Source organism: Panthera onca, chromosome A3 (genome assembly GCF_046562875.1).
Source record: "Panthera onca isolate mPanOnc1 chromosome A3, mPanOnc1 haplotype 2, whole genome shotgun sequence".
NCBI lineage: Eukaryota > Metazoa > Chordata > Mammalia > Carnivora > Felidae > Panthera > Panthera onca.
In genome coordinates, this window is record NC_138341.1 from 65821282 (window position 1) to 65846231 (window position 24950).

General features: G+C 39.8%; 1 protein-coding gene across 2 annotated transcripts in view; it reads left to right on the plus strand.

Annotated features, from left to right (window-relative positions):
• The first annotated feature begins 14935 nt into the window (after positions 1-14935).
• The window catches only part of EFEMP1 (EGF-like fibulin extracellular matrix protein 1), a 59863-nt gene continuing 49848 nt past the window's right edge, over positions 14936-24950 (plus strand). The window contains exons 1-5 of one of the 2 annotated variants that reach the window (XM_060605579.3): positions 14950-15067; positions 15796-15840; positions 16356-16443; positions 20577-20625; positions 20790-21206. In XM_060605579.3, coding sequence (XP_060461562.1) covers positions 16360-16443; positions 20577-20625; positions 20790-21206 — 550 coding nt within the window. In that variant the 5' untranslated portion in view covers positions 14950-15067; positions 15796-15840; positions 16356-16359. Of the gene's footprint in view, positions 15068-15795; positions 15841-16355; positions 16444-20576; positions 20626-20789; positions 21207-24950 lie in introns of both variants that reach the window. The other variant, XM_060605568.3, reaches the window with a different exon arrangement.

The window sequence follows — 24950 nt, forward strand, 5'->3', positions numbered from 1 at the left end:
CAGATCTCATATGTACCATAATTCTTTTTAATGTTTATTTATTTTTGACAGAGAGAGAGAGAGAGAGAGAGAGACAGAGCATGAGTGGGGGAGGGGCAGAGAGAGACACAGAATCCACAGCAGGCTCCAGGCTCTGAGCTGTCATCACAGAGCCAGATGCGGGGTTCGAACTCACAGACCAAGAGATCATGACCTGAGCCAAAGTCAGACGCCCAACCGACTGAGCCACCCAGGTGCCCCTCATATGCCCCATAATTCTTAAGTAGAAGGCATTAACCTTGATCATGAAGACTTCTTTTTGGTGGAAACATTTTTATCACCTAACATTATTTTCTTCATGGTACTCTTGAAAAATAAAATTAACACATATCAAGAGAGATATATAATAGTAATACTATCCTCTCTTATTATAGCCAGCCTAAAGTTCCATACTAACTCCATACATTTAATGACTTACAAAGTTTAACTATTTCATAAATTGAATTAACTTCTTGACAGCAACTATTGTCTCTATAGCATCATTTTTTATCCATTCTTCAACCTGCTACATTCTGCTTTCCACTCCCACCCCTCCCATTAATTGCTCTCTTCAAGGTCAAATATAACCCCTATTTCTAAATCCAGTTAACATTTACCAATTCAAGACAAATATACTTGAAACCCACTTACATAGGACCATGTAGTCCAGATTGCCTAGCCTGGCAAACAAAGGCCTCATAATCTAGCCCTAATTTATCTCTCCAGCCCCAACTCCCCTCTTTGTTCTCTCTACCCTGGTTATAATTTACTGCTTACTGCTTCTCTGGAGGCTCTCTGAGTCTTTGTCAAGGGCTGTTTCCTCCCTTGCCCTGGCTAACCCAATTTATTCTCCAGAACTCCCCTTAGATGTCTCTCCTTCCAAAGAAAAGCTTTCCATGACCTCCCAAGGAGGAATTAGTTGCCTCTTCCTTGACCTCTCTGTGCTGCCCTAACACATTGTGTTATAATTTCCTGCTTAGGTGTTTCACACTCCTCCAGACTATAATATCCTTAGAGGTATGGTGGTAAACCCATGCTTAGGACATAGTACTGGGTACTTTGTACATAGTCTGTTGATCAGGTTTAAATACATGACTAGGAGTTTCCTCACATAAACATTATTTCCACAGATTAGAAGCTAGTCAAACTTAAAGCATTACCACTTATAAATAATGGAAATACACATTCATTTCCATTTGAAAAGGAGTTTTGAGTTTGGGTGCTTTAAAATTTCACTGTTGTCCAAACAAAATAGGAAATTGAAAAAAAAGGACATAAACCTTCGCTTCTACAAATTTGCACTTTAAGAAAACTAGTTGGAAGGACTAAGAAATATTCAAATTAACTCTACTGTATTTCTAAGGTCTGTCAAACAAGCAGTCTCTTCAGGTTTTTCAATATTTAAAAAAATAGTAGCAGGGGCACCTGGGTGACTCAGTCAGTTAAGTGTCTAACTTCGGCTCAGGTCATGATCTCATAGTTCATGGGTTCGAGCCCCGCATAGGGCTCTGTGCTGACAGCTCAGAGCCTGGAGCCTGCTTTGGATTCTGTGTCCCCCTCTCTCTCTCTCTGCCCCTTCCCCTACTTGTGCCATCTCTCTCTCTCTCTCTCTTTCAAAAATAAATAAACATTAAAAAAATTGTTTTAAATAGTAGCAAAACAGAGTTGCAAAAGGAAACTGATAAACATTTGTTGAAGCCAATCACTCTTTAGCAGAAGGTGGAAAGAAGGAAGCCATATTCTTGATAATATCCTCATAATGTTCTGTGAGATTCTTCAACTAAGTTACAGCTTCCAGGAAAAAACTAACTATTCATTCAATAATTCATCCAAAACATTTTTGTTGAGAACCTATTCCATGGCAAGCATTGACACAGAATCAGACAGACAGAAACAGCCTCCACCCTGTAGCACTTAGATTCAGTTGTACTCTATGTTTGACAGCAGCTTTTTACTGAAAAAAAAAAAAAAAAAAATCTGAATCTCTTAAGTCTTAGCCCCAATGCATTTATAATTTTACTTTGTTATTATAAACTACTTCACAGACCTGGATAACTACCTTATAAACATGTATTGTGTGTCTCAAAAAATATCTTTGATTCTTTAAGAAAGGATTAAGCATTATCTGTCTCCCCTCATCCAAATTAGAATGGGCCACAGTCTGGACTTTCTTTTTTGTATCCCTGAAACCAAGCCCAGGTCCTGGAGTATAGTAATCATTCAAAAAGCCCTTAAGAATGAATGAAGAGATGAATATTATATAGAATAAGAATCAAGAAAACAGAAATCCCAGACCCAGCTCTGCTGTTAAATGTGTGTGTGTGTGTGTGTGTGTGTGTGTGTGTGTGTGTATACGTGTGTACATGTAAATTTCTTCATCAATAACAGAGTAGGATTTAAGCTCTAGCTCTGAAGTATAATCATAAAGGAACAAGAATGGCATGGGATGTCAAAGGATTAAAGATCTAGTTCCTATTTAATGTTGCAGAATTTTGATAAATATGAAAATATGAAAAACGAGAAAGGTCTAAAAAATGATTCTCAGGCTAAAATTTAGAAGACAGATCCTTTTATATAACTCTGAAATGTTTTATTTTATTTAAACTAATTCTTAACTTGCTCAACTCAAGTTTCAAAGCTCTTTATAGAAAAAGGAATAAAAGTGAAAGGGACAAGGATACCCTTATTTTTTGTGATCCAGTTGTCACCTATTTCATGTCAATACAATGATGTTGGTTTAAGAAATCTGGATTTCTTCAGCAGTTAGTAGAAAAATAAATGAAGGGCTAAAAGGTGCTGGGGAAGAAAGACATATAGCAGATACTATGCGGAAGAGAAGAAAGGTAATAGAAATTAGGCATACCAGTAAAAGCCAGCATGTAGCAAGTATAGCAAAACCTGTCAAGAAAAATCCAAAAGGAATTCTAGAATTAGCAAATGTTCAAAGGTTCTTCACTCTGTGCTGGAAGCTCAAAATCCTTTTTATCTTCATTATCTTCTGTCAACCTACAGATCACCTTTGCAGACTGAAGTGTAATTTGATATAGAGATACATATGTCATGTTCTCCACTGAAATCCAGACATATGAGTTTGTCTGGTAAACTGGTGGGGCGGGCCTGCTGGAAGATGATTTGCACTGGGAGACTGAGGAATCTTCTGGAGAAAACCCAGTTTGACTCAATAGCAAAGACACAGTTGCTGGGGAGGAAGACAGGAGGGTAGCAGCATGTCTTGAGTATCATGTCATTACTGAGATTTGTCCCATTGGCCAAAGCCTCCCACATTGATTCCTAGACTCAAGAAACTGTTTCTGCTATTGAGTGTATAAATATTGATGTCCAATGAAATGCCACTTTGGTACCCATGTGATAAAATGTAGCTTAAGAGGAAGTAAAAGACATTTCCCTTATTTACCATGGGTCCAGGGCCGTGTCAGAGCATTGGAGGTCCCAGAAAACAGTTCATTTTGGAAACTTTAAAGGCTCCAATCCAACCATGGGAGCTTCAGTGCCCAGTATAATGCCTTAGACTACATTCCCAGGAGAGCTACTCCTGCAAAATGGCAGGCTCAGCAGCCCTTAGCTCTCAGCAGAAGTGAGAAGGACACATTCATGAGCCCATGTGAGACCACCACTCCCAGGCCTGACCTGCCCAGAAGAAAAGACTTTAGAACTAAAGGTCCTGCAGTAACAAACAGATACAAAGGCCATAAAACAACTTATTATTCTCAGTGCAGGCCGCTGTGGTTTGCAGTAACTTCAGTAGCAAAGAAACTAGGGAGATCAGCCCTGCCCTCTAGCAAAGAGACCTAGACTAATCCTGTTCACTGGGATCATTTAATGTCTCTGGGCCTCCATTTCTTCATTTTTATTTAATAAGCATATATGGAGCACCAACTGGAGCCACACTGCTGAGTGCTGAGAAGATCAAAATTAAAACAACCTGACCCTTCCAGGAGATTTTATTCCCACAGGGGACACAGACACACAGACATATATGCACACGGCAATCATAGACTGTAGGTCAGTATAATGAAAAGGGAAATACACGTGGTGCTGTTGTAGTGTAGACAAGTAAGTATTTAACCCACTCTGTGTCATAAAATGGAAGGGAAAATTTCCCATGAAAGCCAGATTTTCAATCTATGAAAGTGGAGCATGATTATTATCCAGGAAATTATGGTTGTACAATTCAGTAATGACCAGAACCTAGGTCTAGAGATTGCTCATAGAGAAAATAAGAGATAAGCTTTACAAAACATTACAAAATATGAAGAAATGTTCCAAATATAATGTTGAGGAGTGCCTGGGTGGCTCAGTCGGTTAAGCGTCCGACTTCTGCTCAGGTCATGATCTCATGGATCGTGAGTTAGAGCTCTGCGTCAGGCTCTGTGTTGACGGCTCAGGGTCTGAAGCCTGCTTCAGATTCTGTGTTTCTCCCTCTCTCTGCCTCTCCCTCACTCACACTCTGTCTCTCTCCCTCTCAAAACTAAATAAATATTAAAACTAAGGTTTTAAAAAACAAATATAATGTTGATAAAGGAAAAACAATAAACAACATTTGTACACGTGTATAATGTATAATGTTTCAAAATAACACCATTGTCTATATTTGCACACATACTTAATAAATGTGTAAGGAGAGAGAAATCAAGGAAGACTGAATAAGTGTATATATATATATATATATATATATATATATATATATATATATATATAAATCTGGAAAGAAATACAACAAAATGTTAACTGGTTCTCTTTTAGATAATATTTTCTTAATTATTTAAAAATGTTTATTTAGTTTTGAGAGAGAGGGAAACAGAGCACCAGTGGAGCAGGGGCAGAGAGAGAGGGAGACACAGAATCCTAAGCAGGCTTCAGGCTCTGAGCTGTCAGCACAGAGCCCAACGCAGGGTTCAAACCCATAAATCACAAGATCATGACCTGAACAGAAAACAGACATTTAAGCTACTGAGCCACCCAGGCGCCCTTCTTTTAGATAATATTTAAGTTGTTTATGGATGGATAATGGATGACTTTATAGCTTCATATTTTCCTATATTTTGTAAAATGTGTACATTGAGCATATATTACTTTTATAACCAGAAAAAAAATACTATTATTTAAAACAGTCATTAGGAAGAAGAAAACTATAAAATGTTTAGAAACATAATAAATTCATTTTTAAATGTTAGCAAATCACTGAAAAAGAAGCTTCTAATCAAATTGCAATTGTTAAAGTCATTGTTCTCTCCTTTCATATACTTCTGCAGAAGAAAAATATGTTTATTTTTTCTAAGATATAGCTGATTCACACATTATTTTATATTTTATTTTTATTTTTTAAAATGTTTATTTTGAAACATTTTATTTTTTTAAATGTTGATTTATTTTATTTATTTTGCATGCACGTGCAAGTGGGGAAGTGGAGAAAGGGCAGAGAAAGAGAGGGAGAATCGCAAGCAGGCCCTAAGCTGTCAGTGGAGCCCTACATGGGCCTTGATCCCACAAACTGTGAGATCATGACCTGAACCAAAATCAGAGCCTGTGCCCAACCAACGGAATCACCCAGGTGCCCCTGATTCACACATTATTTTTTAATTGCTAGTTGTTAGTTAGCTCCAACCCAGAATTTCTGAAAGTGTTTAAAAGAAAACTAAGTGATAGACATTCAGCATGTGTTTATAGCAAAATCTTTACTGATTAGACAGGGAAGAGAAAATAATCCCTTACTATAGCACAAAATTCTATCCAAACTAAGTTAACAATACTCGGAGAGGGAGAAAAATAACCAGTTATTTATAGAATTCTCCAAGTATTTAAAACCAAACATCTGGAGGTTCAAGACTAAGAGTAGGTTTTATTGTATGCATCTGAGTGGGATCAATTGAACCACAGGCCATTTCACACCACACACAGTGCTTAACATCATCTCTCCAAGCTAAATGTCCAATAGAAAGATGAAAAGGATGAGGACAAAGGTAACACTATGAAGTGTCTTCACTGTTCATTCCACAAACTCTATTAAGTATCTACCACGTGCCAGGCTATCCTCATTTCCTCAGCAATACAAAGATAAGACAATTTGAGGTCCCAAAGATAAGATAATTTCAGGTCCCAGACAAGTGGGGCATGGGCAGTAGGTTGGGCTGGGTGCAGTGCCCCAGAAGTTTGCAGTAGGGGCAGAGATGTGGATCACTTGCCCAAGGTCTGCAGAGCATAGTGTTAAGCAGAAAGAATATAAAAGGTAATTTCTAAGAGATATACCAAAATCAAATTCAGGCTGACCAAGTGAATTGTCAGTCCTAAAGGGGTACTAGAGAGGAGGACTCCTAGTAGGAGACAATGGAACAGAAATCAAAACAGACAAGAGGATTCACAAGGTAGGGACAAGTGGAGAAATTTCCTGAGGCAGAGTGCATTCTGCATAGAGAATATATTTGCAATGTGGAATGGGAAAGAGGTGGACAAACATAATCCCTGCCTTCAAGATCACAGCTTGGCAGAAAAGAGAGATAACACTCATTTCATTCTCTATGTGTCAGCGCCACCCAACAGTTCTAGAAATACACCTCAGCCAAACACTCAATTTGTGTTGTATGAATGGATGATGATAATGGAGATTGTCAAACAGACAAAGGAGGCTGTACATATTTTTTAATGTTTATTTATTTTTGAGAGAGACAGAGACAGAGTGCAAGCTGGGAAGGAGCAGAGCGAGAGGGAGACAAAGAATCCGAAGCAGGCTCCAGGCTCCAAACTGTCAGCACAGAGCCCGAAGTGGGGCTTGAACCCACGAACAATGAAATCATGACCTGAGCTGCAGTTGGACACTTAACCAATGAGCCACCCAGGGGCCCCAAAGAAGGATGTAGATAAAGAGGGCAGGGAGGTGGAATGCTCCCAAGTCGGGGGATCAAGACACCTGGTTCTAGTCCTTGGCTCTGCCACTAACTAGGGTGAACTTGGACAAGTTATTAGGTTCCAAGTTTCATGAGGGAGTTGGAGCAGATGATTGCAAAGACCCCCTTTTCCTCTATTTCCTTTTTACCATAAAAGGCATTCATCTATCTTAAATCAGATTGTAAAGTCTTTTCTGATTTTGCGATTCTTCCAACTGAGTTGAACAAACTTGAGTGTTTTATATCTCTTGGTCCTTTTAAAAATCAACTACATTTTGAAGCATCTGCTTGAACAGTTATTTAAAACACACACACACACACACACACACACACACACACACACACACACACACTTAAATCTAAGCAATATCCTTGTGCTATCTCCCTTGTGGATATGTAAACTTTCAACCTCTTACCTTAGATAGAGTTTCCACATTTGTCCTATTTAATCAACAATAAAAGTCAGATATGTCATTCCTTATATTTTTTGCATTAGCAGCATACTATAAATTCCAAGTACAAAAGGTTTTTTGGGTTTTTTTGTTGTTTTTTTTTTTTTGGCCCTTCCACATTCTACAGTAAGAAAGAAGTTAATAATAGTTAACCAAAATAATTTATGCTTTAAAATTCCTCAAAGAGCAAGGAGAAAATAATAATATCCATCCCAATGTAGGCTCTGGTCTCAGCAGTTCCATTTGTATGGGATATGACATACTAAGGGGAAAAATCATAAATCAGTATTATTAATGTTATAAAAATATCATTACATTTTTCAAGTTCTAGATTTCAACAAAAACATTTCAATTTTGTTTGAACCATTGCTTCCTAAAAAGTTAATTTAAATATTTTCAAAGAGATTTTAAAACCCATTTTGTTATCTGCTGTCAGTATCAAGATAGATTAAGTCTTCACAAAAGAACAGATAAGAAGAATTTTCTATTCTAATAAAAACCCACAGAGTGAGGGAAAAAATAATGCACATAAGGTAAAATCAAGTTGGCAAGTAGAACATAGAAATTCTAAAAGCCCACAAAATATTATGTAAGGATTCCAAACTGGCAAAAGTGGGAGAGTGAGGGCCCATTTCTTTAAATTACATATTTAAATCAAATTACTAATTTTCAGGAGGTACTATTTCTAATTCCATGCCCCATAATGCAATCATCTTGAAACCCCATCAGACTCGATTAGCCAAATGAAGTTTCCGGAAAAACTGTTTGAAAAGAGAGGGAGGAACTTAGAGCGGAAAACAAAATAAAGTTTCACATCTGTGTCAGCATCTGAAGTTGCTCTGTAAGATCTGATAACTTGTTAGAAAGCAATCTTTTTTGCAAGGCAGTGGATTTACATCATACATTTTATCTCTCCAAGGAAATTTTAATTACTGGTTCCAATCATTTCTGATTGATTTGCTTTTTATTCATCCAAGGTATCCTCTGCTCTGTGATGAAATCAAGCCTTCAATAAAATTCCAAAAATTTCAGAACAATTTACAAGCTCCAGATGACTGCAAGTTTTCTCATGTCAGTTTGGCATTCAGGAAAAGAGTTTCACCAAATGCATTCTGAAGAAGAATACATCTGGCATTCACTAAAATAAAAAACTCACCAATGACATACTTGAGGCAAATTAATGTCACATAAATACAAATTTGCCAATATTCTTCGAGGCCAGAGCTGCAATCCAACCTTCATGTATTTCAGTGAGTTCTCTTCTAAAGCGCAAGCCACCAGTCACATGGCTTAATGTTTGGGGTATTTTAGCAATCAGTTTAATAAATACATATCATCTTCTGTATACAATGGTTTGTGTATGTGTGTCTGTTGGGGGGAGGTGCATTAGAAAAGACTTCACATCTTCTGAAAGCCCACTTAAATTCATCTTTTCTCTTGACCTGATGCTGACTCCAAAAGACAAGCTAAAATCAAAGAATTTTAGAACTAAAAAGAGTATTAGAAGCTATCTTTTCCAAGGATTTGTTTCAATAATGGCAAGTATATCAGAAATCCATATGTGTATTCACCATGAGAATATTTTCACGGATAATAATGGTAAACTTAGCTATTCAAAAATATTGAATTTTTAAGCATCAATATGAAAGCAGCCCAAGAAAATACATAATTTAATCAACATTATTCTTGAAAGAGTATGTTACAAGGCTATCATTAGTCAGTGATCAATTTTTATCATGTCACTAAGAACCCTAGTATTTAACAAATGAACTCTTTCTATGAAAGGCGGAGGCTTTTACAGCCAATTCTGGCTCCAGCGTTGGCTTTTCCTTCAACAGCTTCATAAGGGAATATACTTTTACAAACTGGACCCAACTATTGTCTGGTTTGGCAACATGGCCAGGAATTGTAGGCAAATTCTACAATTCATGTCTTGGTCTCTAGAATGTCAGGGATACTCACTGTGGGTTCTTGCTGGGCACAGTTAGCCTATGCTTTTCAGTCAGTCACTCTTAGAACTGAGCCACACTGTGAGGACATCTTTGATTCAGATACACATTCTAAAGCATGTGGAAACTTAAAGTACAATGCATGCTCATCAACATCTGTGAATCTCTTCTGAAATTATGGTATTTTCCCCACCAACAAGATCTTCAAATCTATGAAATCTCAGGTTCCCTTGAGCTCATAGCAATTTAGCAAAGTGAATTCATTGCAGTCTCTAAGTGCAGTCTTCTCAATCTATTCATCCAGTTTGAATCTCTGGAGTTGCATTACATTGAAGACATCATTCATGACCCTATTCTGTCCCTACAAACCTAGATTCAGTTGATGGCGGGGAGTAAGTGACATAAAGGAGCATTTAGAGCAGGGGTTTTGACACCAGACAGCCTACTTTTGAACCCCCACACTGCTGCTCACTAGCTGTACGATGAGGGCAAGTTACTAAACTACTCTGTGCCTCAATTTCCTTTTTAATAAAATAGGCATAGTAATAGTACTATTGAGTTAACACATATGAACTGCTTACTATAGTCCTGACACAGTGTAAATAATACATAAGTGTTAGCTATTACTATTTATTATCAGTAAGGAAGTATAATTTTATAAGCCATTTGAAATTCAGAATATTAGGTATCTCAGAGCCACTTATTCCCAAAACACTGTCATCTCAGGATGTTGCTCAGTATGGGGCCACACATTTCCATGACCCAGTCATAAAACTGCAGGGGACTAAGTGTCCAGACCCTGCTTCTTCTAAATATCCCCTGCACTACGAATAGTTACAAATGAAAATATGAAGACAATTTTCAACCTTAGTAACTTCTTTTGTCCTATTATACAATGAATCTGATTTACTAAGCTCACAGCACAGACCCATGAGTGATAGGTCCTTATGATTAATAATAACAGCAGCAATAGCTATGTGTAAGGAACTGTACAAAGGGCTTTATGTGCATTCTCTTATTTAATACCATAAAAACTCTATAAGATAGGAATTATCATTATCCCCATTTTCCATAAGAGGAAACTGAGGCCCAGAGAGGTTAAGGAACTTTCCCAGGTTCACACAACCAGTGAATGGCACAGTCAGGACTTGAACCCAGACTCTCTGGAATCTAGTCCTCAGTGGGGGTTGTACTAGGGTGTATCTATCATTTCTGACCCAATTACTTTGGATATAGGAGACTTGATATTATGACTGGCAGAGCCTGGGTCACATAAGCTCCATGCAAATCACACAGATTGGAAATGTTCAGGACTAAATCATGGTGTCTGGATTCAAGGATAGAAAGAATCAGCCAGCAAAGGAAGCAATAAAATAAGGGCTCCTGGAGGATGCCCCAGTGCCCTGCGTGCCTTGTAGCTCATAGAGGCCGGCCTAAAGCCTAGAAGCGTTGACAGTCCTTGTAGAATGGGCTCTTTCCAGGCAGAGGAGCATGGAATTATGGGACTGCATTCTTTATACCTTCAGTCTTATCAGCACGTGGAAATAACTTAAGACAATAATTGTGCCACATCACCAGACCTAATAACCATGTTCTGGGCCTTGACATTCTTTTTGTGCTGGCATTGGACCATTTCCCCTTATTTTTAGGGCCTACGAATTTTCCCTTTATGTATACTTAGTGGCATTCTACGGGAAGGCCTGGTTATGGCCTATCACTGTAAGAGTTGGTATCCAAGGGAAAATCAAGATATTATTACCAGAAGAAAAGGAACTGGCAAAAACAAGGTGACAGATACAGGTAAAGTATAATATAATAACTGCAGTTACAAATGTTGTTACCCTGGTCAACATTTGTGTAGAACTAATTCAAAGTGATGCCATGGTAACCCAGCTAGAGCATAGCAAAGTTCAGGCAGGAAGTCCTGGCTACTTGTCCTACTTTCTTTCCACTACACAAACCTTTAAATTTGTCTAGAACTGGAGACTCTCCCAAGACACAGAACTTTCAGTGCAGAAAGTGGATAAGCCCTGGACAAATTGGGGTGAATTGAGCACCCTGCTATTAATCCCTATGTAATTGTTTCATTTTTATTACCTTCCTCCTGAATTCATTATTTTTAATACATTTCATTCTCCAATTGCCCACACATCAGTGAATATTCTTTTTTTTAAGTTTATTTATTTATTTTGAGAGAGAGAGAGACAGCACAAGCAGAGGAGGGGCAAAGAGAGAGGGGGAGAGAGAGAGAATTCCAAGCAGGCTCTGCACTGTCAGCACAGAGCCCAATGTGGGGCTTGAACTCACAAACTATCAAACCATGACCTGAGCCAAAACCAAGAGTCGGATGCTTAATGGACTGAGCCACCCAGGCACCCCACCAGTGAATATTCTTAATCAGGTTTCAACCACAGGATTGGTTGACTCCATGACTCAGTTAACGAAAGAGCCTGTGGGTCCTCGATACTTCTAATTATTTTTAGGGAATTTTTAAAAAGGGAAATATTAAAATATAAGGTTTTTTTGCAATACATATAGTGTAATAGTTGGTAAACTAGGAAGCAGAAGGCTCCCTTATAAAAGTTAGTCACTAATCACTTTTCAAATCACATGAAGAGAAGCCAGAGTTACCTTCTTGAATTAAAGGGAGAATTCAAATCTTAAATCTTTAAAAATCATACACACACACAAAAATGCCAGTGGGTGGTGGGGAGGAATTCAGAAGCTGATCCAAGCAGAAGTGGCTTGAACACTCAGCTTGCCCAAGGACAGAAAGCCTGGGAATCTCTCCCAACAGCCTCTCCCAAGAAACACTCGCAGGCTGTCACTCTGGAGTGCAGGATGCAAGCAGGGCACATCACGAGGGCCTGAGCTCCCAGGGTAGGAGGCTTTGTCACACTGCAAGTGAGTATATTTTCTGCCGCAAGTAATTGAACACCTGACTGAGACTGGCTTGAATCATAAGAAAATATATTACCTCACAAAACTGGAGTGCAGAGGTAGAACAGAGTCCACGTATGGCTGATTTGGAAGTGCAACAATCAGGGCCACATTATGACTTTCATGGTCCCTGGGCACTTTTGCCTTTATGGGCCCCTTCCTCCATTAAAAAAAAAAAAATTATAGTTCATGACTGCAATAGAATTAAGACAAATTAATCCCGGCTGTATGACATTTATTTTTTCCTCTGACTTCATAAGAAAATAAAACATTGTTGGAGAATCCCTAAAAGTATCATGGGTCCTAAGGTCAGTCAGCCCTATGAAGAATCCATAAAGTATCTAGGTTCTGTTCCTGGTTGGCCACCCACATCATGTACCACCTTCGTGGACGGGCTGGCTTGCCTCCAGGAGATAACATGGCTGTCATTGGCAACTCAGGCAAAGGGCTCCATTGTTCCCGTCCACTGTGAGCTTTGAAGGCCTTTCCCCTAACTATGAAAAAGAAATACTTCCTTCTATTTTTTATTCATTTGAAGTGGGACAAGTTTGGCACTTGCTTTTAAAGTTAAACGTATTTTAGCATATAACCTAGTACTTCCTCTCCTAAATACCTTAAAGAAAGGAAAACATATGGCCACACAAAAAAATGTCTGCATGAGTGTCCATGACAGCTTTATTCATAAACAACCCAAAATCTAGCAACAAGTGAACAGATAAACAAGTCAGGGTATAGCCACACACTAGAATACTATGCAGCAATAAAAAGGAATGAACATTTGGATGCATCTCAAAAGCATGCTAAGTGAAGGAAGCCAGACACAAAGGAGTACATATTCTAGGATCCATTTATATGAACTTCTGCTGAGGAAAAAAAAAACAAAACTCCAGGTAGACCAATTAGGAGGCTGTCATAATAATCCAGGTGGAAGATGATGCATGCTCAGACCAGGATGTTAAGAAAAGAAGTGATGAAAAGTGGTCTGATTCTGGATATATTGTGAAGACAGAGCCAAGGGAATTTTCTAAAGAATTGAATACAAGGTGTGTGAGAAAAAGAGAAATCAAGGATGACCCATGATCTTGGACCTGAGCAAACTGGAAATTGGTATTAATTGGGATGGTAAAACAGGTGGATAGAGCAGACTGGGAGAGAGGGTGAGACCCAGCAGACTTGCTAAGTTTGAAATGCCCACTAGGTGAGATGAAGATAACAATGTCAGCAGTTGGATATTCCGGCAGGAAGAGTTCCAGGCTGGAGATAGAAATTTGGAAGGTTCAACCCACTTTTTCTGGGGAGAGAGCAGAGGATAGATAGAATTTTAAAAAATAATAATAACAGAAGAAAATGTCTGGGTAGATCTTTTTTTACTAAAAAAGGCAAATTTTTGTTTTGTTTTTTAAGTTTGGAGGTCATTAATGACTAAGAAAACAAACTTCTTGAGTTTGATAGTAAAAATTTTCAGTACTATTAGCAAAACCCCACATACTTATGTAAGGTTCAGGGCCATGAAGCTCCTTTGATCTTGCCCAATGTTGTGTGTCTTGTAACCAATCTGGCAAGGTCTGGGCAACCCACTGCATATCCCAGAGATAAGGAGTGAGGCCTCTACCCAACAGCCTCTCACTCTGGCACTGTCTACCACCTTCTCCCCTGTGGCCAGCAGGAAAGGGAGCAGATCCTCTCTCTCCCACCCTCTCTCTCCTGCTCAGTGTCAAGGTCCTTAGTATCTTCAGTTTGCACATTGTCTCATTCATGAAGTTGTAGTTGGCCGTTTGCTTCTTAGAAGACATGACCGCCTTGGAAGCAAACTATTAATCTGACTGTAGAGTTGGAGCCTTCAGAGATAACAGCAATCTGTGTGGTATGATTTGAAGAAGCCAGAAAAATTTTTTTTTGCTCTCCAGATTCCCGAAATTCCACCATTCGTATGAAAGGTGAAAGTGAAATGCCCAGCTTTGAATGACCCATCCTGGGGACTCCTGCAAGTGAACCAGTGCAGAAAAGAGAAGCAGTGGATAAGAAAAAGGGCCCATAAAAAGAGGAGGTGTGTGAGACCAAAATCAAAGCTGGCTACACAATTTTGTTAGTGTGTGTTATACCTGGCCCATTGCCAACCATGGCACATAGTAGGTCAACAATATTTGTGGAATGAATGGATTCTCTTTTTTTCTACATTTGAGGAAGCAGACCCTCCCCCACGCGCAAAAAAAAAAAAAAAAAAAAAAAAAAAAAAAAAAAAAAAAAAGCATTTGAGAGAAAAGGCAAAAGAACCAGTTCAATGAATGGGTTAATTTACTGTCCTAGGAGTCACTTACTGGGGGAAAAAAAAAAAAGATTAAGCAGTTCCTCAGGACCCTCAGCAGCTCTCTGGGAGAGATGTTTCCCCTCTAAAGGGCACAAGATACTGTCCGGAAGGCTGGAGCATCACCAAGGCTGATTCAAACCCAAGACCTCACACGCCAAACGTGCCATCTTCGGCCTGGGGTTCCGGGGTGTCTGGGAACTGGGGTGGGGGCTGACAGGAGAGGGCAGGCGCGGACGCAGAGTGCACTAAGAGGAGGGGGCGCGGACCGAGAAGCGCAGCACGCTCTCCCGCCCGGCCTGCAGTGCTGGGCTTAGCTCTTGCACCTCCCTCCGCTCTCTCCTCCGCCCCCCTTCGCCCTCCCCCTTTCCCTCCCTTTCTCCTCCTCCTCCTCCTGCCGCCGCGGCCGCTGCCAGACCTCGCCAGTTCAGACCCACCGGGCTGCCCTCCCCTGCGCTCTCCCCCTGCTGCCCAGGCCCGGAGCGCAGCGCGGCCGCACAGGTAGGAGCCCCCGGTGCACCCGGTGCCCGCCGGGCAGCGCTAAGGGAAATAAGTGGGGTGACCTCAGGGGGTGCAGGGGTACCCGAGAACTGTCCCAGACTGAGCAGGATCTCTCACGCAGAGAGGAAGGTGGAGGTGTGCGGTCTCGGAATGCGATCTGTCAGCATGTGCGAGTACCCGGGTGACATCTGTTTGGATGGGCAAGTGTGTGCGCGCCGACAATCAGCCGACTGGGCTTTGCCCATAAACGAGGTTTTGAAAGTTTCAGGGGGCTAATGTACGAGATTTAAGCCACACCTGGATTCCACAGGAGCTAGTTTGAAGCTGGAGCGCTGAGCAGCTCCTGGGTACTGCCGCATGTTGACTTTCTGTTGCGAGAGGGACCTCACCTCCCCGGGGGCAGGCCCGCTGCCCCGAAACCGGACCCGGCTGCGGTGCGGTTCCCCGGTTCTGGCCCTAGGCAGCCAGATTCTGATACCAAAGGACTGATAATGAGCAGAGAATCAGAAGCTTTGGGCTGCTTTTACACAAACCTGGGGCTTTTACACAAAGCTGCAGGCAGAGAACTGGCGTGAAAATGCCACTTAGTTTGTGCTGGAGGATATAAGAAGGAACTCTGAAGGGCAGGTATTCTACTAGGGAAGGAGATTGCTCTTCGAGTTTTGTTTTGGTGTTTTGTTAAAAAAAAAAAAAAGTTTGAAGCCAAGGTAATTCATATTGATTCACAGGTATTTCAGCTGAGCTGTGCAAGGAACTTCCTTTACTAGCTGGAGGTGAGCACACAGGGAAAGCCTTAACGTTCAAGGAATCTGAGATTTGCTGCCCCACCTTCTCTCTCTCTCTCTCTCTCTCTCTCTCTCTCTCCCTCTCTCTCTCTCTTTCACACACACACACACACACACACACACACACACACACACACACACACAAATGCACCATCTCCTTTGAAATTAAGTACCCTCTCTTTTCTTTTCCACCCCCTTTCTGGAGCCTGTTGTGTAGGTACAGTATAAAATGCTTGCTGAATATCCTTTGTATATGTTAAGCGCAGCTGGATGGAGTAAAGTGAAATGTAATTCTGCAGCCGTTTTACAGTCTTTGGTGCCTCGTTTGGCCACGAAGGTTGAGGAGGGGGAGGGGGAATGAGAAAGTAGATTGGAAATTGGGTATGATGGAACCTAAACCTCTCCCTCCTGCCCTTCCTTACTTGATACTTCACAGCTAAACTTTTGTTATTCCGCCCCTCCAGCAGATACTAAGCACCGGTTTGTCCTGTGTTTTCTTTGAGATTCATGATGTTGAAAGCCCTTTTCCTAACTATGCTGACTCTGGCTCTGGTCAAGTCACAGGACACCGAAGAAACCATCACGTACACGGTAAGGGGTGATGGAATTTGAGATAAGTGCGGTTCAGCGGGATTCAGTGACACAAGAGAGACTTTATCCACTCCTGCCAGTGTATGTGGGCTGTAGGCTGTGGAGGGTAATAAATTAAACAACACTTTCGTATAGTTCACATTTTAAGATTTATTTAAATTGCCCGTGGTTCCTCCAAAAGTTCATTTAGATCACCAATTGAGATAGGGAGCAAAATGTAATGATTCTGCAAAACCAAAAAAGGAGAGAGACCCTTTTAAAAACAAAAACCTAAGTAAGGTACATGTTTCCAAAACATGCAATAAATTAATGGAGGTAAGGAATTGGAAAGCCTGGATCCCTATATACAGGCAGATAAAAACAAACATCACAAAGAAAGCATGTGCTTCATTTGGGTGTGTGACTTATGTTCTCATGTAAATGGCCTGTATTGAATTTATAAAGGCTATATATTCATTTATAGTATAAATAATAATTCATATAAATGCCCTTCAGGTAAACTTTATGTGCTACCAGGATGCAGCATTGGCTAAAGTGGTCTTAAAATGCATTGTGTGAAATTTGGTTTTGCATTTTCTAATTAATTACATCTGATTATTTCCAAGTAATATTTGATTAATTAGTGAATTGCATGGGTATAACCAATGTTTAATAAAATATTGAAAACATCATCAGACCCATCCCACCATCAGGAATGAATGTGGTGAGAACAGAGGGCAATACTTAACCTCACTTCTGGTGAGTTTCTGTGCACCTCTGTTTTGTGTTTTCTTTTTGTTTGCTTTTGTTTTGTGTTTTCTACTCTTTAACCTGTGTTGTGAGACAAGTGGTATTTGTCCTGGATCATAATATGAAAAACATATTTTTCTATTTTCTCCCAATTTAAAATTAAGTAATCCTACTCAAAAGAATGTGAAAAATTTTTGAAAATAAAACTCCTAAAAGTGAGCTAATGTCAATTACTGATAATAAGCATTATCTCACTTTTTGGTATCCTATTATCCCTAGAATGTTAGTATTCATCTGGAAAATGTTCCTTGTTGTTGTTCAAATCAACTATAAATCAAATGAGTTTTCACATAAATATTTTGTTAACTTAATGATAAATGTAGTTACTTCCTCTGCTGAAGACAAATAAAGCTCAAGAAATGATTGTTTACCTTCAAATGAGAATGTTTTATTATTCAGGCTAAACTTACTGCCTTCTTAGGAAGCTAGAATGAAGTTAACTACACATTTTTTATATTCATCCAATAAAATATTTTATTGCTACAATTGCTTGTCTTATACCCCCTTCTCTTTGGTTAATCAGCTAAATCACATTCATCTTTAGCAGAGAAAGTTCCTTGTGGATTAAACACTATAATTTTAGACCACTAACTAGGGTTTATTATTATTATAGCAGATTTTCAAGATATGGCATCCTTTTTGTTTTAAGATTGGGTCTATTCTCTCTTGAACTGTGTGTGCCTAATGATTCATGGTTAAAGAATAAGATGTAACTATTTTTTGAGTACCTCATTGTGGAGACACCATCTCCTTTCATTTTCATGGTGAAGTATGAGAGAAGTGGTATCATCTTCCTTTCACCAATAGGAGAACCGCAGACCAGAGAGAGTATCTAACTTGCTGAAGGCTACACAGCCAGCAAGTGGTGAAGCTAAACTCAGTCCAGCCTTGTTTAATAGTAGATCCATATTAAATGTACTGGAACTAAATACCTAAAACAATCTGCATGTCTTCTCTAGTTAGCATACAGATTATTCAAGTGAACTGTCATTGTGCCTGACTTGAAAGGTAGAAGATTGAGCCCATATCCACAAGACAACCTCATATCCCCCTTCCATTTTAAAGTTAAAGTCTATTCAGCCATTTACTCACCAAGTACCTGCCATGTGCATAAGCAATTCTTACCACTAGCAAAAGAATTTAAGTTTTTTTGTTTATTAAGAAAATTCAGATCTTCATCTTAGAGAATTTACCCTGGGAAAATATTGTTGAAAACTACAAAGTTCCTGAGCAAGTACAAATATTATCATTATATAGACTATACAAGTTGCTAAAGAATAGAAAATCAAGGAAGCAATTAATGTCAGTACCGGCATATTGGAAGAGGTTGAGCTCCGTGCTGAACCTTAAAGGAAGTAATGACTTCAGATTAATCTAGGAAGGCTGAAGTGGCCCCTGAATCAGCGAAAGTGACATAATTAAAATCTAGAGGTAAGAACAACCAAGACAAGTTGAGGAGATGTCAAGGTTAGATGGGCTGGAGCTGGGTAGTGGAGGGAACCTACAGATGGCAGTAGTCAGAGTTGAGAGGTCTGCAAACCAGTGTGAGCTCTTAAATGTAGGAGTAACATAACCAAGACAGCAAGAAAGGCTGTCATGGAAGCTGTGTGTGGCACACAGAGTTATGGAGACCTGCCAAGAGCATTGCCTACTCATGAAGCCAAGAAGGCTTTCACCAACGTGGTAGATCTAGAAATGGACACAAGGTTGGCAGAGCTTGCAGGAGAATAGTTGGAAAAGTCAGTGTGGATATTAAGGTTGTAATCCTGGGTCCTAAGAAAGGTGGCAGTGCCTTGGACAGGTTGGGGAAACTAAAAAGAATTAGCTTAGAAGATAAAACGAGTTTAACTTTCACCCTGTGAAGTTTCAGATATCATTAAAATATTTAAACTGAGCTGTCTCCGTTCAGCAATTTACTTGCCAAGCATCTGTTCTGTGCATGAGCAACTCTCAGCTCTATTAAAAGAATTCAAGTTTATTTGTTTGTTCACTGTACTTTTGCTCAATCTTTCCTGAAGCATCTCCCTCAAATCTGCATCTGGTCAAATGTTTTCCTGAGCTTAAAAATTGTGGAGAGAAAAAAAAAATAATTAAAAAAATTCTTCAGGGGCCTCTTATCACTTACAGCAGTGTTTCTCAGGAAGTAGCCTGTAGGCAACCTGTGACAGGGTCACCTGGGATGCTTGTTAGGAATTCAGATTCCAAGCCCCCTACCCAGACCTACAGAATCAGATCTTTTGAGTCTGCATCTTAACAAGCACCCTGGGTGACTCTTAAGCTTGATCATAAAGCTTGAGTTTCATTGACATTCAAGATAGAATTCAGTTCTTGCCTACCCCTCTAACCTCATCCTCCCTCCACCCAGACTACTCCCAGTTCCTCTTTAACAATGTCACACCTTTGCTCACATGGTCCCTCACCCCTAGAATTCCCTCATTTTGCCTGGGAAGAGCATATAAGGCCCAATTCACTTGTGGCCTCCCCCATAAAACTTCTCTGCCACCCTGTCATGCCCACACGCTACCCTGTATAGCATTCATCACTTCTTCCACATACATGCTTGTGTCACGGCACCTGACATCTTGCTCCAACTTGTCTACCTGTCTGTCTCTTCTGATCTGTGAGCTGCTTGAGAACTAGCACAAGGTCTTCATGACCTCTGCATCCTGAAGTACTAGAATGGTGGCTGGTAGGAGAAGGTACTCAGTAGATGGTTTGTTCAGTGATTGAACTAGAGAGGACCTGTAGGAATTGAAGCTAGGAGACAGGTCAAGGTGTGAGTGCAAGACTTGGGACTCAGTTGAACAGGAATAAGGAAAGCCAGCTGCTAGAATGCTCTAAGACAATAGAGAGAGGAGGGGAAGTGTCAAGTGAAGGAAAAAAAGAACTTGGTTGAATCTATCTTTCTTTCTTTTGGTAAAATTTATAATGTGGAAGGAGGGCAAATAAAGCAAAAAGAGCATTCAGGGAGATTAGAGAAGATGAGTATCCTGACAGAGAAAAGAATTCCAACATGGTGATGGGCAATTGTTCTAAATACAACAGAAGTGGTGAGGCAGCTGGTGATTGAGAAAGGACCTCCTAAAGTGATCCAATGCACAGATATGTCTGAAAGAAAGAAAGAAAGAAAGAAAGAAAGAAAGAAAGAAAGAAAGAAAGAAAGAAAGAGAAAAAAAAAGAAAGAAAGAAAATCTAGAGAATGTTAAACTACCCATCACATCATCTATCTAGGACTCTAGAGCAAGGATTGTTGCCATAAGAATGAAGCTTTTAGAGTGACTTCTTAGGAAGTTGGATACACAAATTAACTGTCTCCTGGCCCCATCTTTGATGTTTCTTCACAGCAATGCACAGATGGATATGAGTGGGATCCTGTAAGACAGCAGTGCAAAGGTGAGCCAACTTCAAAGACTTCCCATCTGAACATAGCTTTCTGTCTCCATCTCATGTCACTCTTCCTGTCCTGTTTATATTCTACCAAAAAGGCATGAGTATATACTTACATGTTCAGATTTCCCTCTGAGAAGATTCCTGATTTCTTTTATTGCTGACCACAGATATTGATGAATGTGACATTGTCCCAGACGCTTGCAAAGGTGGAATGAAATGTGTCAACCACTACGGAGGATACCTCTGCCTTCCTAAAACAGCCCAGATTATTGTCAATAATGAACAGCCTCAGCAAGAAACACCGGCGGCAGCGGAAGGTGTGGGTGCCACTGCAAATGCTGCCGCCACATCAGGTGCAGGCGCTGGGGGCATGGCAGCCAGTGGCATGGCAGCCAGTGCAGTGATGCCTGGGGGCGGCTTCGTCGCCAGTGCTGCTGCTGTTGCAGGCCCTGAAGTACAGACTGGCCGAAATAACTTTGTCATCCGACGGAACCCAGCTGACCCTCAGCGCATCCCAGCCAACCCTTCTCACCGGATCCAGTGCGCAACGGGCTATGAGCAGAGTGAGCATAACGTGTGTCAAGGTAAGCATGACTGATTATGCTAAGGAGAAAGTTCTTGTCCAGGTGCACCTCGTGGTGAGCACGATAACAGCTCACATTTGCTGAGAGCTTCCCACATGCCAATAATCATTGCAATAATGAATCATTATGAATAATTAGTCATCGTTAAAATAACAATTAATCATTGTAATAATCCTAAAAGGTGGTTGCTGCCTATATGGTCATCATTTTACAAAGGAGGAAACTGTGGCTCAGAGAGGTCATCAGGGCTTCTAAACCTTAGCTACACATATTTAGAGTCTCTTGGGAGCTTTTAGAACTTCTCTATATCCAAGCCACACCCCAGCCCAATTAAATAACAGTCTCTGGGGGTGGGTTCCAGGCATCAGTATTTTTTAAAGCTCCCCACGTGGTTCCAGTGTGTAGCCAAGTTTGAGAACCAGAGGTCACACAGGTGGTGAGAGCAGAGCTAGACTGAAAACCCCGGCAGTGGGGCCAGAGTCACAGCTGTCAGCAGGAGCAGTCAGGTTATTCATTCAGAATTTGAAATTGTGCCTGTCAAGCTACTCCATAAATGTCCTTTGGGTTCTCAAGATTTCATTTCACTTGCCACTAACTTATTTTCCTCACTGAGGGATAAAGAGATGGGACTTCTGTTTCTTGTTACCTTTGAGGGAATCTCCCCCACTCACATTTATGTCTTTTTAAGTTGTCATGGGAGTACATTTCACTTATATCACTTGCACCATAGCACCATCTACTTGGGTTTTTCTGTTTATTTTCACAAAGAGTACACACCACTGTGCATTATTCTAGAAATAGCTGTAGACTCATGCTAGCAAAATGATAAGAATCTTGGGCTTTGAAGATGTGTAGGATATTAGCTAACTGGACTGTGCTAAGAGATTTGTTCCCCTTTTCCTTCTTAGCAAACCCTTTCAGATCTGCCTGGTGTGGAGACTGTTACTGAGATGGGCCATAGGAGCCCCAGACTCCTTTTTCACTGCCAGGGGCTGAGACAGTAGACCCCATATTACACCACAAGTGCCTGGTACACACTGGCCAATGGAAAGGGCCCAGGAGTTCTTACCTTCTATCTGCTCATGAGTGAGGAAGAGAGCACCTTCCTCCCTCAGCACTGAGGGGCTCAATTGGGATCACCTACACGCTACATTAAGTGAAAGAAGCATCTTCTGGTTCCCTGAGGTGCTGCCTTTTCTTCATTAGTGTTGAGTTTTATCTTCTGTAGGAGATAGATTTCAAATGGCTTATAAATGAAGTAAGGACACCTATCACGCTCTGACTTTTATTGTTTTATATTTTGTGTTCAAATTTTTAAGTACCCCACATCAAGAGCTAACCCGTGCTGTGATGGTGTCACTTTTCAGAGGGCGCATCATATTAGCATCTGTTTCGTGTTACTGTCATGAGTCAGAATTCCAATATTGATGATGAATGCTTCAGCATCTGCTTGATATTCTGATATTTAATTTAAGGATTATGTCAAGGAGATACCCTCACGAGGTTACTTTACGTATACGTATTTGAGTGAATATTGGTGAAAGGTGTCTTGAGCTTATTGAAGATACCAACTTTTTAATTGTGTTATTTAAATATATAGTTGAACTGGAAGGGTTGGTAGAATTTTTCCTGAAACTGAAAAGCTATGCTGAAGTTTTTTAAGCATTGACTTTTATGTACTGAATTATTTTTCATGCTTCAGATGTATATTTTAAATGGTACTTAGGAGGAAAAAAAACATAAATGAATAGGTCATTTCCCAAAGTAGCTTATAGTCTATCATTGATGATTATGGTTGACTTCAAGAACAAAGCCTAGAACCAAGTGAAGAAGTTCTAGGATAAAGCATATTCAAGACTTAGAATATGTACTGGTTACAGTAGAAGCTGTATAATAAAGTGTGAATAATAAAAATTAAATCCTATTTACTTTTTCTGAAAAAGATTTAGACTACCTTACAAAGTTATTTTTCACATATTACAACATTTGTAATTCTAACTTCTATGAGAATTTTTTTCTTTACATATAAGCTAAAACGATTAAATGCTGTGCTCATAATAGATGCTAAAAACATACACTTACTGTGTGCACACAGAGTATTCCCAGCCCAACTGTTCTGCATAATTCAACCAATTTCTAAAACTTGGGATTGGGGTCTGTATCATTGAAAGCAGGGTTAAAAGTTTTTTGGATGACTTAAGGCTTAAGTTGGATTTCTTCCCACCTCACAATTTTGCAAAGTGCCCATAAATGTGGATTTACTTAATTGTTGATAAAAGGGGGTTATTTCATATGATAACAACAGGATAATCTGTCTGGGGAATCTGACTAACATAAGTCGAGTCACACTTGTGCCCGTTTATTATTGAGCTAATCAAACATGCAGTCCAGCTTCTTCTAATTGCCTGCAGATGTATGACATTCCCAGTCCAGGCCAGCAGCACAAAATAATGTTTTATAACCAATGTGAAAGTATGGGGACCTCCGCTTAAAACAATAATGTGCTCCAAGGACCTATATTTCTGACATCATTGTGGAGTTTGAAGAGCCTTCTGTTTTAATAAAGACCTCCACTCCCTTTTAAATATTTCGTACTATGCCCAGTAATCCAAACACATTTACCATGGTTGCTGGATCGGAATAAATGAATGCCGGCAGATGAGTCATATTTGTATTAAAATTATTTCTTTTTTCCACATATATTTTTCAACAGGTACAGTTTATCATTACATAACCTAAAGCTAAGGACATTTCTTATTTAATGGCTGAAATGTGTACTGTGCTTTGGTGTTAAATTCAACTGTACCTTTGAACATACTATTACTAGCCACAGATGGCACCCAATAATTTAAATACCAGTAGGTATTTTTAAGTGTGTTCTGCTTTATAAATATATTTTTATTTTTATATTTTTAATGTTTTATTAAACATTAAAAGAGAGAGAGTGAGATAGACAGAGCATGAGTGGGGGAGGGGCAGAGAGAGAAGGAGATACAGAATCTGAAGCAGGCTCCAGGCTCTGAGCTGTCAGCACAGAGCCCGATGTGGGGCTTGAACCCACGAACTGTGAGATCATGACCTGAGTTGAAGTCAGATGCTTAACTGACTGAGCCGCCCAGGCACCCCTATATCTTTAAACAACTGTCTATGTTTTAACATTCAGTGAAAACATGATTTATTATTTTTTTTTTACTCCTTTTCATGTATTTGTCCAGAACTTTTCAATTTAGTGCAAAAGCAAAGGGGTTAAAAGAGTAACATAACATGCAAATATCAATTCACACTGAGCAAGTTTTTTCAAACAAGTTTTGCTAACCACAGGTGATGCTGAAAGAGCAGTTTGCCCTGAGAATTTCAAATGAGCAGCACCATCCTTGGCAGCCATAAAACTACATGAATATCATTTTATTGCCACATACTTGGAGTCATATATAAATAAAGTTTTAGAAATTATTTCTCTATGAGCTGTCACCTACCTATAAGACAACAGATATTCATCTATTCCAAAAGGAAGTTAAATGAACGGGAAATATATTATAACCCATCAATGTGTCACTTTGTTTCTACAACTTCATTGCATAGTCTCTGTGTAATCTTCCTCAAAGGCAATGGCTTTGGAAATCACTAGTTTGAGTTAAGAAAGGATTTTTAAATTTTTTTTTAACATTTATTTATTTTTGAGAAACAGAGCATGAGCACGGGAGGGGCAGAGAGAGAGGGAGACAGAATCTGAAGCAGGCTCCA